This window comes from Oncorhynchus clarkii, chromosome 3 (genome assembly GCF_045791955.1).
Source record: "Oncorhynchus clarkii lewisi isolate Uvic-CL-2024 chromosome 3, UVic_Ocla_1.0, whole genome shotgun sequence".
Lineage (NCBI taxonomy): Eukaryota > Metazoa > Chordata > Actinopteri > Salmoniformes > Salmonidae > Oncorhynchus > Oncorhynchus clarkii.
The window spans coordinates 67,774,366-67,792,851 of record NC_092149.1 but is presented as its reverse complement, the minus strand read 5'-3'; the positions used below and the strand labels follow the sequence as shown (position 1 = coordinate 67,792,851).

Here is an 18,486-nt window from a genome sequence, read left to right as displayed (position 1 = left end):
AGTCACTGTAGAATTTAGTACAGCCATGGTGTTATGGAGCTGTCCATTTATAAAGAGTTTGTCCACAATGAGGCAGGCACGCTTACCACTCTCCCTCTGTTGCCTCTGTACAGGATACAGTCTCTTGTGACGTTCGTTTATCTCCTGTGAAAATTGGTCATTGAGACCGAATTTGGTCCCTTTTAGCTCCTTTTGTTGGTAGTGTTCAAATTTTGAGACTACCTGTTCATCACAGCTTTCATTATTTTCTTTATATATGGTATGACTACTCACATAAAAACTGGATGGAAACGTGGTTTCTGGTGAGAAAGTGCTCTTTTTTATGTACATTTTAAATCTGTCGCCAATTGGATGGAAACCTAGCTCTAGTTAGTAATGTTTTTTCTCTACAACCCTATTCCATATGTGTATTGCATTGGGAGAAATGGAGGGGGCAGAGTACGAAGTACTGCTGGATATGTATGACACAGTCCACGATCCCTCTCAAAAACAAAACAGATTTGGTTAGTAGAGACCCACATTTTTGCTGGGATAGGTAGTAAGGTTTTTTCTCTACAGCCCAATTTGTATTCCATATACAGTATTGCATTGGGGCAATGGAGGGGGCGGAGTAAAAAGCCGCAGCAGGCCTTGCCTGTAACTGTTGTCTTCCTCTGACGAGGATGAGTAGTAGGAAGGATTGAAGGACCAATGCGCAGCGTTGTAAGTATCCATATTGTTTAATAAGAATAATGAACACTGAACAAAACAATAAACGACAACGTGAAATAACAAAACCAAAACAGTTCCGTGTGACTGTGACACTGACACGGAAAATAATCACCCACAACTCAAAAGTGAAACCAGGTTACCTAAGTATGGTTCTCAATCAGGGACAACGATTGACAGCTGCCTCTGATTGAGAACCATACCAGGCCAAACACAGAAATCCCAAATTATAGAAAAAGGAACATAGACGGCCCACCCCAAATCACGCCATACATGACCATACTAAAACAAAGACATAACAAAGACAAAACAAAGGAACTAAGGTCAGAACGTGACATTGCCACACAATCCCCCTAAAAAACAAAACATATGTCTTTGTAAAAAAAAAAATATACACGTATATAATTGTAAAAACATATTTGGTTAGAACTAGAGACCATACTGAATAATTTCCACCCCACTTTAGCTAAGACAGGTGTTTCCTCTACAGCCCAATATTATCAACATATCAGTCTTTCATTATTGGTCTTAAAAAAGTGGCCATTGATTAAAATGCAATGTGATGAAATGCTAGACTTTATTTTGAAGGTTTTCGTCATTACCATATGAAAGTGATGTTCTCGTTTGAGCATAATTTTCAATGGGATAATAATACTGCAGCTGCTATAGCCTAATTTATTCAGAAAGGTTTTATTCAAGCCAATCAATAGAGCTTGCCAGCTTGTAGTCCTAAAAAACGCAAATGAGTTAGCGTTTTCTACCTCTGGTTCGTTGAACATTCCTATAGGTGAAATTAATGGGAAAATAATGGAGTTTTGGGATAATCACCAACAATTAGGTTTGAGGTTAACTGCAGGCTTAGGAGATCTTATACGTTTTGTTCTATATGAGACAATAGCATTTAGTTAACATGACCTTTATGAATCCTTTGTGCTTGTTTTGATTACATAAATGTTTCAAAATTCACAAAAAGTGATGTTAGCTGATGAAGATTATCTCATAGATCAAAACGTATAAGATCTCCTAAGCCTGTGTTTAACACTGACCTTATTTTCGGCGTTGATCCAAAAACCCTACAAAACCCCCATTCATTTCCCCATAGGCTTTGAAATGTCATGTCATTGCTTTGACCATTGCGGACGGAGTTAGCCTACCCCCGTTAGTGCCTACAAAAATACGCCAATAAAATGACTCTATTTAGCATTTTTGCAGAACTGTTTACATAGTAGGGATGCGGAATATCACATAACTGATGTGATTTCATCAGTATGTGATCATTTTAATAATTTGTACTATTTGCATATACAGTAACAAGTACAACTTTTCTAATATTGATTTTCCGGTAGCCTTTCCATTCTATTTTTTCGATATCTATGGCGCGAACATGGGCGTCGTTGTTCAATGTCCTGTCAGCTGACTAGCAGCATCTTTGGCTGTTACAACACACGGGTCGCTGTGTTCAAACAGTTTCTAGCTTGCTAGCTCCTACAACCTCGAATACCTATGCGGCTCGGCTAAGGTGTTATGTTACGAAGGAGCTAAATACCTCCGGCTTTGCATTTCCCCATAAGCTTTCAAACGTCATTGCTTTGACCTATGAGCCATTGCAAATGTTAGCCTGCCTCCGTTAGTACCTACAAAAATACGCCATTAATATTGCAGAACTGTTTACATAGTAAGAATGCTGAATATCACATAACTGATGTGATTTCATCATGTGCTAATTTCTAGCTTGTTTTAACCATGTGTATATACAGTAACAAGTAAAACAATATTGCAACTTCCGGTAGCCTTGCGTTCTAGTTTTTCGCGCATGTCTATGGTTCGAACATGGGCGTCGTAGTAGGTGAATGTCTTGTCAGCTGACAAGCAGCATCTTTGGCTGTTGCAACACACGGGTCGCTGTGTTCAAACAGTTTCTAGCTACTACAACCTAGAATACCTATGCGGCTCGATTAGGGTGTTATGTTACGGAGAGCCAGAACTGGCGAAGGAGCTATACCTCCAGCATGGCGGCAGAAATACAACCCAAACCGCAGACTCGGACGCCTGTTCTGCTCAATAAAATCGAGTCTTCCCAAGATGTTGTGAACACGGCGGTTATAATTCCAAAGGAGGACGGGGTGATCAGCGTGTCTGATGACAGGTATACCCTTTTACGAGACCATGTTTTCAAATATGTGACTAGCTAACGTTACAATATTACATACATTTTGCACAATTTCTATGCAAACTTGTCGCTACAATACAACTTGACGCTATAATATCCCTATCGCTTAGTGGGTTTTCCCTCCGAACCGACCGCTCGGTCATTGCTCGAGTTTATTTATGCAACGTTCGCTGACTAAACTCAAGGTGAATAACATTTCTTATTCACTCCACAAACGGAGTTGAGCAGAGACAAGACTTTGTGTAATTCAGTTCCGACCACATCGATTCGGTAAAGGTCAATACTATATATATATATATATAACGATTACCTTGTTCTTATGTTTGTCCTCTGTAGTTGGGGGGGAGTTCGAAACATACAACAACACAGTTACACATGGAATAAACAAAACATACAGTCAATAATACAGTTGAAGAAAATCTTACCATTGCTGAGATAATACAATTTGTGTGTCCGAAATCTGGGTCAAAGGTCGCTAGAGAAAGTGTTTAACAAAATAGCACCAAAATGACACAGGTGGGCTCAGATTAATTTACAAACATTCTAGGATATGAATTTCCTATCAAAATGACATGCAGGGTTATACAATGTGCATTTCAAAATGAATTGGGATTAAATATATATACCTATGCATTTGGGCTCCCGAGTGGTGCAGCGGTCTAAGGCACTGCATCTCATTGCAAGAGGCATCACTACAGTGCCTGGTTCGAATCCAGGCTGTATCACATCCGGCCGTGATTGACAGTCCCATAGGGTGGCGCACAATTGGCCCAGCGTCATCTGGGTTTGGCTTGTGGTCGTCGAGATACATAAGAATTTGTTCTTAACTGACTTAACTGACTTGCCTGGTTAAATAAAATAAAGGATAAATAAAGAAATTAAATATGGTATTTAATAAAATTAGCTGTTAATTTATGCACATTTTATGTTGTACACAATAAATCATTGACATTCAAGTTATTTATTTTGACCAATTGCAATTAATCACACACATATGCTACTGACCTAACCAGAGGTAATACTTTTAGGGTTTTAGTGTGTTTATAACAGCAACTCTTATGTAATTTGAGTCAACATACTCATATTATTTTTCTTCTGCCCACCCCTGTTCAAAACCTTTGAGCTAGAGACACCAAGCTAACATTACTGACTACTTCAGACTAGATTATCTGACAAAATAGTTTTGATACAATTTCTACTTTTTAAACCATAGCAATATATGCATACAATTTAATGCATTTCAAAGGCCATAGACTTTCAATGGGGAAATGTCCATTCTCAGCTCCTCCCACACCTATGCAAGACTCACTAGATTTACCCCTCCCTTAGGCTACACAAAGTGTGTGTGGTGTTTTAGCAGCTACGGTATAATATTTCATACAATCAGGTGTCATTACAGTAGGTGCATATCTTAAGTGGCAAAAAAACATGCCTATTAATATCAAACTAAAACAGAATGAGCATCTGTGCTTTTCACACAACATTAAACTGTGTGTGTGATTACATTATATACAGATTAATTGGTCAGAAGAGGAGTAGAAGAGGCCATCCAGACAAGCAAGATATCTGTTTAACATGTTTCAAGTTTGAATGTCACGCCCACAAGTACAGTGCAATGCCTTTCTTGCAATCTGTAAACCCAACAATGCAGTAATCAATAACAATGGGGAGAATATCAAACAAAGTAGAATGAGCATCTGTAATGTCATACCACAACCAATGTGGAGATTGATACGTTTAAGCTCTGAGCATAATGATTATTAACATCTGTCCCACCTTTTACCCCTCCCTCACATAGACTTAGACTAGTGTGTGTGTGGGTATACAGTTGAAGTCGGAAGTTTACATACACTTAGGTTGGAGTCATATAAAAACTAGTTTTTTAACCACTCCACAAATTTCTTGTTAACAAACTATAGTTTTGGCACGTCGGTTAGGACATCTACTTTGTGCATGACACAAGTCATTTTTCCAACAGCTGTTTACAGACAGATTATTTCACTTATAATTGACTTTATTACAATTCCAGTAGGTCAGAAGTTTACATACACTAAGTTGACTGTGCCTTTAAACAGCCTGGAAAATTCCAGAAAATGATGTCATGGCTTTAGAAGCTTCTGATAGGCTAATTGACTTAATTTGAGTCAATTGGAGGTTTCCCCTAGGGTGTATTTCAAGGCCTACTTTCAAACTCAGTGCCTCTTTGCTTGACATCATGAGAAAATCAAAAGAAATCAGCCAAGACCTCTGAAAAAAATTGTAGACCTCCACAAGTCTGGATCATCTTTGGGAGAAATTTCCAAATGCCTGAAGGTACCACCACGTTCATCTGTACAAACAGTAGTGCGTAAGTATAAACACCATGGGACCATGCAGCTGTTATACCGCTCAGGAAGGAGACGCGTTCTGTCTCCTAGAGATGAACATATTTTGGTGCGAAAAGTGCAAATCAATCCCAGAACAACTGCAAAGGACCTTGTGAAGATGCTGGAGGAAACAGATATAAAAGTATCTATATCAACAGTAAAACGAGTCCTATATCGACATAACCTGAAAGGCCGCTCTGTAAGGAAGAAGCCACCGCTCTGCAAGGAAGAAGCCACTTCTTCGGCTTGCAAGCCGAAGAACAACATCCCAACTGTGAAGCACAAGGGTGGCAGCATCATGTTGTGGTGGTGCTTTGCTGCAGGAGGGACTGGTGCACTTCACAAAATAGATGGCATCATGAGGGAGGAAAATTATGTGGATATATTGAAGCAACATCTCAAGACGTCAGTCAGGAAGTTAAAGCTTGGTCGCAAATGGGTCTTCCAAATGGACAATGGCCCCAAGCATACTTCCAAAGTTGTGGCAAAATGGCTTAAGGACAACAAAGCCAAGGTATTGGAGTGGCCATCACAAAGCCCTGACCTCAATTCCATAGATAATTTGTGGGCAGAACTGAAAAAGCGTGTGCGAGCAAGGAGGCCTACAAACATGACTGTTACACCAGCACTGTCAGGAGGAATGGGTCAAAATTCACCCAACATTGTGGGAAGCTTGTGGAAGGCTACCTGATAAGATTGACCCAAGTTAAACAATTTAAAGGCAATGCTACCAAATACTAATTGAGTGTATGTAAACTTCTGACCCACTGGGATTGTTATGAAATTATAAAAGCTGAAATAAATAATTCTCTCTACTATTATTCTGATATTTCACATTCTTAAAATAAAGTGGTGATCCTAACTGGCCTTATACATGTCAGGAATTGTGAAAACTGAGTTTAAATGTATTTGGCTAAGATGTATGTAAACTTCCGACTTCAACTGTGTGTGTGTGAGAGAGATGGATATACATATATATATATATATATATCACACACACACACGGTACCAGTCAAAAGTTTGGACACTTACTCCATTCAAGGGTTTTTCTTTATTTGTACTATTTTCTACATTGTAGAATAATAGTGAAGGCATAGAAATAGAAATAACACATGGAATCAATGCAGTCTCAATTGCTGTATCTTTTTTCACAAAACCCATATCGTCCAAGAAGTTATACTTTTGAATCATCTGTCCATAGCACATTCTTCCAAGAGTCCAGGTGATTTTTTTTTTTTTTAGCAAACTTGAGTGAACTTTCTGGATGACATGGGTCCCATTATGCCTGGCAAAAACCAAACCTAGCATTCTACAGTAAGAACCTCATACCAATGGTCAAGCATGGTGGTGGTAGTGTGATGGTTTGTGGATGCTTTGCTGCCTCAGGACCTGGACGACTTGCCTTAATAGAAGGAACCATGAATTCGGCTCTGTATCAGAGAATTCTACAGGAGAATGTCAGGCCATCTGTCTGTGAGCCAAAGTTGAAGCGCAGCTGGGTCATTCCGCAAGACAATGATCCAAAACACACAATCAAGTCTACATGGAAATGTCTAAAAAGCAACAAATTTAACGTTTTGGAATGGCCTCGTCAAAGTCCAGACCTAATACCAATTGAGTTGTTGTGGCAGGACTTAAAATGAGCAGTTCATGCTTGAAAACCCAAAAATGAGTTAAAGCAGTTCTGCATGCAAGAGTGGGCCAAAATTCCTCCACAGCGATGTGAGAGACTGATCAACAACTACAGGAAGCATTTGGTTGCAGTCATTGCAGATAAAGGTGGCACAACTAGTTATTGAGAGTGTAAGGGGGCAAATAATTTTTCGCACAGGGAAATTGGGTGTTGCAGAACTTTGTTAATTAAATAAATAAAATACGTTTTTTTTGTTGTTGTTATTTGTAAACTCAGGTTCCCTTTATCTAATATTAGGGTTTGGTTGAAGATCTGGTTACATTCAGTATAAAAAATATGCAGAATCAGAGAATTTTTTTTTTCATGACGCTATATTTGAGTAGCATTTATTGAAAAAGTATGGATTTCAACAAACAAAGGCATGAAACTACTGAAGACAAAATGAGGCACAATCATTTCATAATAAAAAATAAAAAAAGTATTGACCTTGGGTGAAATCGCTGTATCCAAAGCTGAATTCCACAAAGCCTGCTCTCTGCTCAATTCCGTTGGTTGAGGTCATCAGAAACTTCCTTCACCATGGAGTTTAGTCAGCTTGAGCTTATTCTGTATGCAGCATGTCGTCATGGCTCTTTCTGGCTGGACGTGGTCACCTAGCGTCTTCGCTCCGTTAGACCTGTACCCATTGGTCTTGATGTGTACCAATGTCACCCTTCTTTAAAACTAATAGGCAGAGCGAGAGATGTATCTTATCAGAAACCTGACTTCTACACTGTCTGTCTGTCTATCGACCACTGATATACTGTCATGCAGACGTTGCATAAAAACAACCGGGCTTGTCAGTCAGCTGACATGAAAGCCCACTGGTCATCTCTCTCTAGCGTGTAATAAAATTCCCATAGTCTCAACCACATGCTCATTCCAGTCATTCAAAGGTCACATAAGTAACAAGTAATGATAGACCTATCAATTAGTTATTGTGATTTTACTTGTGTTCATTTTCTTTATGAATTATTAAAGGGAAATTTAAAAAAAGTTCAACTTTGTATTCATCATCTCACCAGCCCAACATCATACAGTATGTGTAAATTGCACATTTCTATGTTTTGTATTAAAAAAAGATAGAGGAAGATAAGTGTTTCCAATGACAGAATCAACCAATTTAGTAGGCAATGCCTACTCATAATTGGTTAAAATAACATGATGTAATTGTTAACACTTATATTCCCCATGTTTTCCCCACAAAACATAGAAAACGCTCCATTTTCACATAAAGCTCTGTAAAAAATGAAGAGACCACAGCAAAATGATCAGTTTCTCCGGTTTTACTATTTCTAGGTATGTGTTTGGGTAAAATTAACATTTATTTTATTCTATAAACTACTGACAACATTTCTCCCAAATTCCAATTAAAAATATTGTCATTGGGAGCATTTATTTGCAGAAAATTACAACTGGTTAAAATAACAAAAAAGATGCAGTGTTTTCAGACCTCAAACAATGCAAAGAAAATAAGTTAATATTCATTTTCAAGCAACACAATACTAATGTTTTAACTTAGAGTTCAGTAATCAATATTTGGTGGAATAACCCTGATTTTCAATCCCAGCTTTCATGTGTCTTGGCATGCTCTCCACCAGTCTTTCACATTGATGTTGGGTGACTTTATGCCACTCCTGGCGCAAAAATTCAAGAAGCTCGGCTTTGTTTAATGGCTTGTGACCATCCATCTTCCTCTTGATCACATTCCAGAGGCTTTCAATGGGGTTCAGGTCTGGGGATTTGGCTGGACATGACAGGGTCTTGATTTGGTGGTCCTCCATCAACTCCTTGATTGACCTGGCTGTGTGGCATGGATCATTGTCCTGCTGGAAAAACCAATCCTCAGAGTTGGGGAACATTGTCAAAGCAGAAAGAAGCAAGTTTTCTTCCAGGACAACCTTGTATGTGGCTTGATTCATGTGTCCTTCACAACGACCAATCTGCCCGATTCCAGCCTTGCTGAAGCACCCCCAGATCATCACCGATCCTCCTCCAAATTTCACAGTGGGTGCGAGACCTGGAGAGGCCTACAAGCCACAATGTCTCGCACCCACTGGGACATTTGGTGGAGGATCGGTGATGATCTGTAATTATGAATTTCTGTGTAGTACAGATCAGGAACCCATGGTGCAATTTTCGTTACCGGGTCTAAATCCACTTCAACAAAATCATTGGTTTTTTTTCAAACTCAAGGTGCCATGTTATAGCTGACACCCCATTCTTTCTGCAGACATCTTTTTAATCTTAATTTGGAGCAGATATTTATTAAGAGTTTTTGGGAAACGTGGTCGCATAAAAACCTAAGGGAGATTTTACCGTAATACCATTACCAAAGTTTGCATCTGACCCGCAGGACGATCCGGATATGGTTGAAGAGAGACAGTGGCCAGTACTGGCCCAGCATCTATCACACTATGCCAGGTGAGTACTCGTCTCTCATTAGCTACTTATGCATGCATGGAGTTAAGCATCTAGGCCCAGCAACTCCATTGGCCTCATTTTGTGAGCTGTCGTTAGCTATTCTGTCTGTATGGAATCTGTTTTAGCATCTGTTCCAGTTTTAATACACACCAACTTTTCTTAGACTTGTCATTTCTTTCTTTTTGTAGCTTCATGCTCCTGTATGTCCTTTAACCCAGAGACCAGGAGGCTGTCTGTGGGAATGGAGAATGGAACCATCTCTGCAAGTGACAATTTCTGTAGTTTTAACATACACACATGTATGGGCGTTACATATATACTTTTCTACTTAGCATCCAGCCTCAATCCTGACACACATATGGCTACCAAAGCTCGTACCCCAGTGCCAGGGTCAGATTGGGGGTTGGGTTGTCATGGTTTCACATCAGCGGGTCACTGAGTAGCTACTGTGTGTTACTCTTTCACAGAGTCTTTGCTTCTCCAGACACCCACCACTAATCTATACTCCCAGAGGGTTTGTATCTCTGAGTAATCTCTTGCATGATTGGCTAAGCAGTTAGGTGGATCAATCAACACTGGGATAGTAAATATGCTTTCATCTTCAGGAATGGCTGTTTCACTGGGAAATTTAAGCGAGTTGTAGAATAATTGCCCTCACATTTTTGTAATTGGTGATCTCATTGGACGTGTAGGCTATGGTTACTGTACAACCCTTTGTCATTATGTGTAGATTATGGGATTTATTTGCAGAATAAATTGCCTGTCTAAAAATAACATGGATATCATTTTAAAGCTAAGCACTTCCGTTTTTGCTTAGGGCTCTTCGTAAGGTTATTTTAAGCATTGGATAATTTTGACCCAAAGTATGTCCCATATCAAATAAATATTGCGCTACTTCTTGGGAAAACCAGTGAGTGACATACTTCCTGTGTTTCAGGAGTTCATACTGTCTGAAGACTACAACAAGATGACCCCGGAAAGGACCTATGAGGGTGAGAAGGGAAGTGTAGACACAGGCTGTGTTCTCTTTGTGACTCAGCTGACTCCGGTCAATGGCAGGAAGGGATTAAACCAGTCAAAATATATATATATTTTTCTGTTCATGGCACTTTGCTTGGTTTTATCTGCAAGACCTCTAAAAGCAATAAGCTAAGATTGAGGATGCAAAGAACACCAGTCCATCTACTATGTTTGGTCATATATACCTGTATTTTTTTTATCTGTTTTATTATCATGATGTGTTTCATAAGTGTGTGTGTGTTTTTTTAGCCCACCAGGGCAAAGTGACAGTGGTGCTCTTTGTGTTGGAGATGGAGTGGGTCCTTAGTACAGGACAGGACAAGAACCTCACCTGGCACTGCTCTGAGAGTGGAACACAGCTGGGGTTATACCGCACCATAGCCTGGGTCTCTGGACTACAGTATCCTTCATCAGTTAGAAACAACCTATTCTACTCTTTCTATGCTATTCACATGATGTTGCTGTGCCACACATACAGTTGGGTTTGAGAATGACACATATTCATTTTCACAAAGTCTGCTGCTTCAGTTTGTATGATGGCAATTTGCATATACTCCAGAATGTTATGAAGAGTGATCAGATGAATTGCAATTAATTGCAAAGTCCCTCTTTGCTATGCATATGAACTGAATCCCCCAAAAACATTTCCACTGCATTTCAGCCCCGCTAAAAAAGGACCAGCTGACATCATGTCAGTGATTATCTTGTTAACACGGGTGTGAGTGTTGACGAGGACAGGGCTGGAGATCACTCTGTCATGCGGATTGAGTTTGAATAACAGACTGGAAGCTTCAAAAGGAGGGTGGTGTTTGGAATCAATGTTCTTCCTCTGTCAAACATGGTTGCCTGCAAGGAAACACGTGCCATCATCATTGCTTTGCACAAAAAGGGCTTCACAGGCAAGGATATTGCTGCCGGTAAGATTGCATCTAAATCAACCATTTATCAGATCATCAAGAACTTCAAGGAGAGCGGTTCAATTGTTGTGAAGAAGGCTTCAGGGCGCCCAAGGAAGTCCAGCAAGCGCCAGGACCATCTCCTAAAGTTGATTCAGCTGTGGGATCGGGGCACCACCAGTACAGAGCTTGCTCAGGAATGGCAGCATGCAGGTGTGAGTGCATCTGCACGCACAATGAGGCAAAGTCTTTTGGAGGATGGACTGGTGTCAAGAAGGGCAGAAAAGAAGACACTTCTCTCCAGGAAAAACATCAGGGACAGACTGATATTCTGCAAAAGGTACATGGGTTAGACTGCTGAGGACTGGGGTAAAGTCATTTTCTCTGATCAATCCTTTTCCGATTGTTTGGGGCATCTGGAAAAAAGCTTGTCCGGAGAAGACAAGGTAAGCGCTACCATCAGTCCTGTGTCATGCCAACAGTAAAGCATTCTGAGACCATTCATGTGTGGGGTTGCTTCTCAGCCAAGGGAGGGGTCTCACTCATAATTTTGCCTAAGAACACAGCCATGAATAAAGATTGGTACCAACACATCCTCCAAGAGCAACTTCTCCCAACCATCCAGGAACAGTTTGGTGACAAACAATGCCTTTTCCAGCATGATGGAGCACCTTGCCATAAGGCAAAAGTGATAACTAAGTGGCTCGGGGAACAAAACATCGGTATATTGGGTCCATGGCCAGGATACTCCCCAGACCTTAATCCCATTAATAACTTGTGGTCAATCCTCAAGAGGCGGGTAGACAAACAAAAACCCACAAATTCTGACAAACTCCAAGCATTGATTATGTAAGAATGGGCTGCCATCATGGCCCAGAAGTTAATTGACAGCATGTCAGGGCGAATTGCAGAGGACTTGAAAAAGAAGGGTCAACACTGCAAATATTGACTCTTTGCATCAACTTCGTGTAATTGTCAATAAAAGCCTTTGACACGTATAAAATGCTTGTAATTATACTTCAGTATTCCATAGTAACATCTGACAAAAATATCTAAAGACACTGAAGCAGCAAACTTTGTGGAAATTAATATTTGTGTCATTCTCAAAACTTTTGGCCACGACTGTACAATGCCTTCAGAAAGTATTCACACCCTTTTACTTTTTCCACATTTTGTTGTGTTACACCTGAATTTAAAATAGATTAAAAATATTAAAAAAATCCCTGCCTACACAATACCCTATAATGTCCAAGTGGAATGTTTTTTAAAAAATGTTTAGGAATTAATTAAAAATGGAAAGATGAAATGTCTAGAGTCAATAAGTATTCAACCCCTTTGTTATGGCAGGCCTAAATATGTACAGAAGTAAAAATGTGCTTCATAATAATATCTCACAAGTTGCATGGACTCACTCCTGTGTGCAATAATAGTTTTTAGCATGACTTTTGAATTACGATCTCATCTGTACCCCACACATACAATTATCTGTAAGGTCCCCCAGTTGAGCAGTACATTTCAAACACCGATTCAACCACAAAGACCAGGGAGGTTTTCCAATACCTCGCAAAGAAGGGCGTCTATTGGTAGATGGGTGAAAAAACAGACATTGAATATCCCTTTGAGCATGGTGAAGTTATTAACTACACTTTTGATGGTGTATTAATACACTCAATCACTACAAAGATACAGGCATCCTTCCTAACGCAGTTGCCAGAGAGGAAGGAAACTGCTCAGAGAGTTCACCATGAGGCCAATGGTGACTTTAAAACATCGTTTTTAATGGCTGTGATAGGAAGAAAACTGAGTCTGGAGCAACATTGTAGTTACTCTACTATATTAACCTAATTAACAGAATGAAAAGAAATAAGCCTGTACAGAATAAACATTTTCCAAAACATGCATCCTGTTTGCAACAAGTCACTAATGTAATATTGCAAAAAATGTGGCAAAGCACAACTTTTTGTCCTGAGTACAAAGTGTTTTGTTTGGGGCAAATACAACACATGACTGAGTACCACTCTCCATATTGTCAAGCTTAGTGGTGGCTGCATCATGTTATGGGTATGTTTGTAATTGTTAAAGACTGGGGAGAAGAAATGGCGCTAAGCACAGGCAAAATCCTAGAGGAAAACCTGGTTTAGTCTGCTTTCCACCAGACACTGGAAGATTAATTCACCTTTCATCAGGACAATAACCTAAAACACAAGGCCAAATCTACACGATTTGCTTACCAAGAAGACAGTGAATGTTCCTGAGTGGCCGAGTCACCCTTTGCCCTGATGACAGCATTACACACTCTTGGCATTCTCTCCACCAGATTCATGAGGTAATCACCTGGAATGCATTTCAATTAACAGGTGTGCCTTTGTTGAAAGTACGTTGTGGAATTTTTTTATTTCCTTAATGTGTTTGAGCCAATCAGTTGTGTTGTGACAAGGTAGGGGTGGTATACAGAAGATAGCCCTATTTGGTAAAATACTGTGGCCATATTATGTCAAGAACAGCTCAAATAAGCTAAGAGAAATTACAGTCCGTCATTACTTTAAGACATGAAGGTCAGTCAATGCGGAAAATGTCAAGTACCTTGACCTCTGGCGCGAACCCAGAGTCTCTGGTGGCACAACTGGCGCTGCAGTGCCCTTAACCACTGTATGTCAATAACTTTTAACGTTTCTTCAAGTGCAGTCGCAAAAACCATCAAGCGCTATGATGAAACTGGCTCTCATGAGGACCGCCACAGGAAAGGAAGACCCAGAGTTACCTCTGCTGCAGAGGATAAGTTCATTAGAGTTACCAGCCTCAGATTGCAGCCCAAATAAATGCTTCACAGAGTTCAAGTAACAGACACATCTCAAAATCAACTGTTCAGAGGAGACTGTGAATCAGGCCATCATGGGCGAATTGGTGCAAATAAACCACTACTAAAGGACCCCTAATAAGAAGCTGAGATTTGCTTGGGCCAAGAAACACGAGCAATGGACATTAAACTGGTGGAAATCTTTCCTTTTGTCCGATGAGTCCAAATTGGAGATTTTTTGTTCCAACCACCATGTCTTTGTGAGACGCAGAGTAGGTGAACGGATGATCTCCGCATGTGTGTTTCCCACCGTGAAGCATGGAGGAGGAGGTGTTATGGTGTGGGGGTGCTTTGCTGGTGACACCGTCAGTGGTTTATTTAGAATTCAAAGCACACTTAACCAGCATGGCTACCACAGCATTCTGCAGTGATACACCATCCCATCTGTTTTGTGCTTAGTGGGACTAGCATTTGTTTTTCAACAGGATAATGACCCAACACACCTCCAGGCTGTGTAAGGGATATTTGACCAAGAAGGAGAGTGCTGCATCAGATGACCTGGCCTCCACAATCACCCGACCTCAACCCAATTGAGATGGTTTGGGATGAGTTGGACCGCAGAGTGAAGGAAAAGCAGCCATCAAGTGCTCAGCATATGTGGGAACTCCTTCAAGACTGTTGGAAAAGTATTCTAGGTGAAGCTGGTTGAGAGAATGCCAAGAGTGTGCAAAGCTGTCATCAAGGCAAAGGGTGGCAACTTTGAAGAATCTCAAATATAAAATATATTTTGATTTGTTTAACACTTCTGTGGGGTACTACATGACTCCATATGTTATTTCATATTTTTGATGTCCACTATTATTCTACAAGGTAAAAAAATAGTTAAAAAAAACTATTGAATGAGTAGGTGTCCAAACTTTTGACTGTTACTGCACATCTGCTTTAAAATCTATGGCAAAACTTCAATGGTTGTCTAGCAATGATCAACAACCACGCTGCCAAAGATTATTCTAACATGTATTGACTCGGGTGTGAATACTTATGTGAATGAGATATTTCTGTATTTCATTTTCAGTACCTTTTCAAAAATGTCAAAACATGTTTTCACCTGTTTATAAAAACCCTTATTTTACCCAGTACGTTGACAACCTGGGGAATAGTTACAGGGGACAGGAGGGGGCTGAATGAGCCAATTGGAACTGATGGGGTATTGTGTGTAGATGGATGAGGAAAAAATAAATCCATTTAATCCATTTTGAATTCAGGCTATAACACAACAATGTGGAATAAGTCATGGGGTATGAATACTTTCTGAAGGCACTTTATCTTAACGGATACTTAAGTGAAATGTAAAGCCACAAAACATATTTCAAGTGGTAATGGCTTTTGACTGTCTCCTTCACCTCAAACAAGTGTATGTTTTTATAACAACGAAGCGCTGTGGGGTACACCAGAGAAGGAGCCAGATTAGCGTCCAAGTAGTTGTTCTTATTGGGAGATGCTAACAACAGCCTTCAGTCATGCGGTCACCAAGGCAGCGGTCCAGAGAGTTTTCTGTAATGGCGAGATGAAAGGTTTGAGTCCACTCCACTGTGGAGGGCACTCAATACCAACCAGCTCTGTGAGGTCATAAGACTGACTGCTTCTTCAAAGCCAGGGATAAACACTTCCCATGTTAAATATAGCAAAGCAAAACGGCGTTGGATTTCAGCTGACATCATTCATATGGCAGCCATTTTTTTGCTTTGTTTGCCTTGCAAACCTAAAGGAGGCACTGTCCAAAATTGTTGAAATTTTAAGAAATCAACTTGGAATGTGTATTTTCTTTAGTATGTCATCCAGCTAATTCTCCATAACAGCCACAGTTCTGAGTTGGCCTAGGGTCAGATTAGTACAGCAACCTTTTTCAGAAGAAGGAGAAATTACATTATGCTAAGTGAGAAGATTTGTCTTTTTTTTCTCACTGGCTGTTATTGTTCTGGCCTCTTGTATCCAGGTCACAGGGAGAACTGTGTTCCTGGCTGCGCCCTCAGAAGGTCACTGAAAGGACTCTCTTGAGCTCAGAGACTAAGTATATATGATTTTGTAGCTAATGAACAGTTGATTGTTGTGGTAAGTTTACTGAAATGGGATCTTTAGTTTTTGTTGGATATGCAGTCAACCTTTCTCTGACTAGAATGAACCACATACAGATCAGATCCAGTAGGTTTCAACAAGGTAACACTTTGAGAATAGAGTAAATGTGTGTGAAGTTGCTCAGATGCTAATTGTTCAGTTAAAGCAGCAATCCGTAGTTAAACGATAACAAAGTACTTTCCCGCCCATGTTTAGGTAAAAGATTAGAAATGTAACTACTCTCAAATTCATAGACCGTGCTATAGATGCAAGGACTGACCATTAATGACATCACAATTATAGTTTTAACTATGTTCTTTAAAAAACTATTTACATTTACTTTCTTTACTAACATTGGAGTCAAACAAGCTCATTATTTTCAGTTCTGATGTGGTACGACAGTTGAACTAAGGGTAATCTATGGGTACATATCATTCATTTATAAAGCCAAAAATGAATGTAGCAACTGCAGATTGCCTCTTTAATCAGTCATTGCCACTGTCATGTTTTTCCTGGAGACCGTCCTTGACACAACCTCTCCCAGGTTTGATGTGGAGACAAGGCACGTCTTTGTGGGTGACCACTCTGGTCAGGTGACCATCCTGAAGCTGGAGCAGGACAGCTGTAGTCTGGTCACCACCTTCAAAGGACACACAGGTACTACTACTACTACTACATCCCACGTTGGAACACAACACTCGTCCTCTACTATCCCATCCTCCACCAGCCTTAAAACTCCAGCTGGGGGGATTCGCCCTGTTTGGACTACTCCAGTGGTTCATTACGCAGTGGAAACCAAATACAGTGACCCTAAATATTTGAAAGAAAACACAAATACTATTTTAAACCCAGGTCTGGAAAAATCATGTCGATTTTACAAGTAGGTCTGTTACCCACTGACTGTCCCTCCCGACCATTTGATCCCCTGCCAGTAGTGACAGAGCTAATGAGCTGTGTGAGATATACACCCCAGAGGACAACCCTCACAGCTATTTACAAACCCTGTGTTCTGATCTGGGGTCAGCTGTTGTAGCATAGTCACATCTCCTACTTCCTATATTGACAAAAAAGCATGTGACTGACAACTGCTGACAGCACCACTATTCCAGGCCTGTCTCTTATCAGTAGAGTTGCACATTAGGGTTGAATATTTTCCCTGTATTTTACAAATGTTCCATCCTGAGAATAAATCACTTTTCTCCTGGGTCACCAAGTATTTCCCAACAAAACCGGAAGTGTCATTCAAAGCATTATGAAGCATATAAATATGTCTGGGTTTTATTAGGGCTTTGATCAGCATAAAAATTCAAACCTGATGCTACCTGAGTCTGATGATCCATATATTAAATATATTTATGAGCCCTACATTAACATGCTGTATTATATGGATTGAAATTACACACATTGTTCAAACCATGATGAAGTAGAAGAGAACACGCTGCCTACAAATTTACAAGTATAGGCAAGTGAATTTGATTTTCATTTTGATATACACTGCTCAAAAAAATAAAGGGAACAGTTAAACAACACAATGTAACTCCAAGTCAATCACACTTCTGTGAAATCAAACTGTCCACTTAGGAAGCAACACTGATTGACAATAAATGTCACATGCTGTTGTGCAAATGGAATAGACAACAGGTGGAAATTATAGGCAATTAGCAAGACACCCCCAATAAAGGAGTGATTCTGCAGGTGGTGACCACAGACCACTTCTCAGTTCCTATGCTTCCTGGCTGATGTTTTGGTCACTTTTGAATGCTGGCGGTGCTTTCACTCTAGTGGTAGCATGAGACGGAGTCTACAACCCACACAAGTGGCTCAGGTAGTGCAGCTCATCCAGGATGGCACATCAATGCGAGCTGTGGCAAGAAGGTTTGCTGTGTCTGTCAGCGTAGTGTCCAGAGCATGGAGGCGCTACCAGGAGACAGGCCAGTACATCAGGAGACGTGGAGAAGGCCGTAGGAGGGCAACAACCCAGCAGCAGGACCGCTACCTCCGCCTTTGTGCAAGGAGGAGCAGGAGGAGCACTGCCAGAGCCCTGCAAAATGACCTCCAGCAGGCCACAAATGTGCATGTGTCTGCTCAAACGGTCAGAAACAGACTCCATGAGGGTGGTATGAGGGCCCGGTGTCCACAGGTGGGGGTTGTGCTTACAGCCCAACACCGTGCAGGACGTTTGGCATTTGCCAGAGAACACCAAGATTGGCAAATTTGCCACTGGCACCCTGTGCTCTTCACAGATGAAAGCAGGTTCACACTGAGCACATGTGACAGACGTGACAGAGTCTGGAGACGCCGTGGAGAACGTTCTGCTG

General features: G+C 40.5%; 1 protein-coding gene across 4 annotated transcripts in view; it reads left to right on the top strand.

Annotated features, from left to right (window-relative positions):
- Positions 1–2,121: 2,121 nt before the first annotated feature.
- LOC139402124 (WD repeat and FYVE domain-containing protein 2) overlaps positions 2,122–18,486 on the top strand; it is a 44,716-nt gene continuing 28,351 nt past the window's right edge. For 3 of the 4 annotated variants that reach the window (XR_011633234.1, XR_011633233.1, XM_071146217.1), the window contains exons 1-6: positions 2,174–2,854; positions 9,273–9,340; positions 9,529–9,602; positions 10,278–10,332; positions 10,610–10,760; positions 16,713–16,825. Coding sequence is in view for 2 of the 4 variants with exons in the window: in XM_071146217.1 (XP_071002318.1) it covers positions 2,718–2,854; positions 9,273–9,340; positions 9,529–9,602; positions 10,278–10,332; positions 10,610–10,760; positions 16,713–16,825 (598 nt within the window). In the remaining 2 variants the exon portion in view is untranslated. Of the gene's footprint in view, positions 2,855–9,272; positions 9,341–9,528; positions 9,603–10,277; positions 10,333–10,609; positions 10,761–16,712; positions 16,826–18,486 lie in introns of all 4 variants that reach the window. The other variant, XM_071146200.1, reaches the window with a different exon arrangement.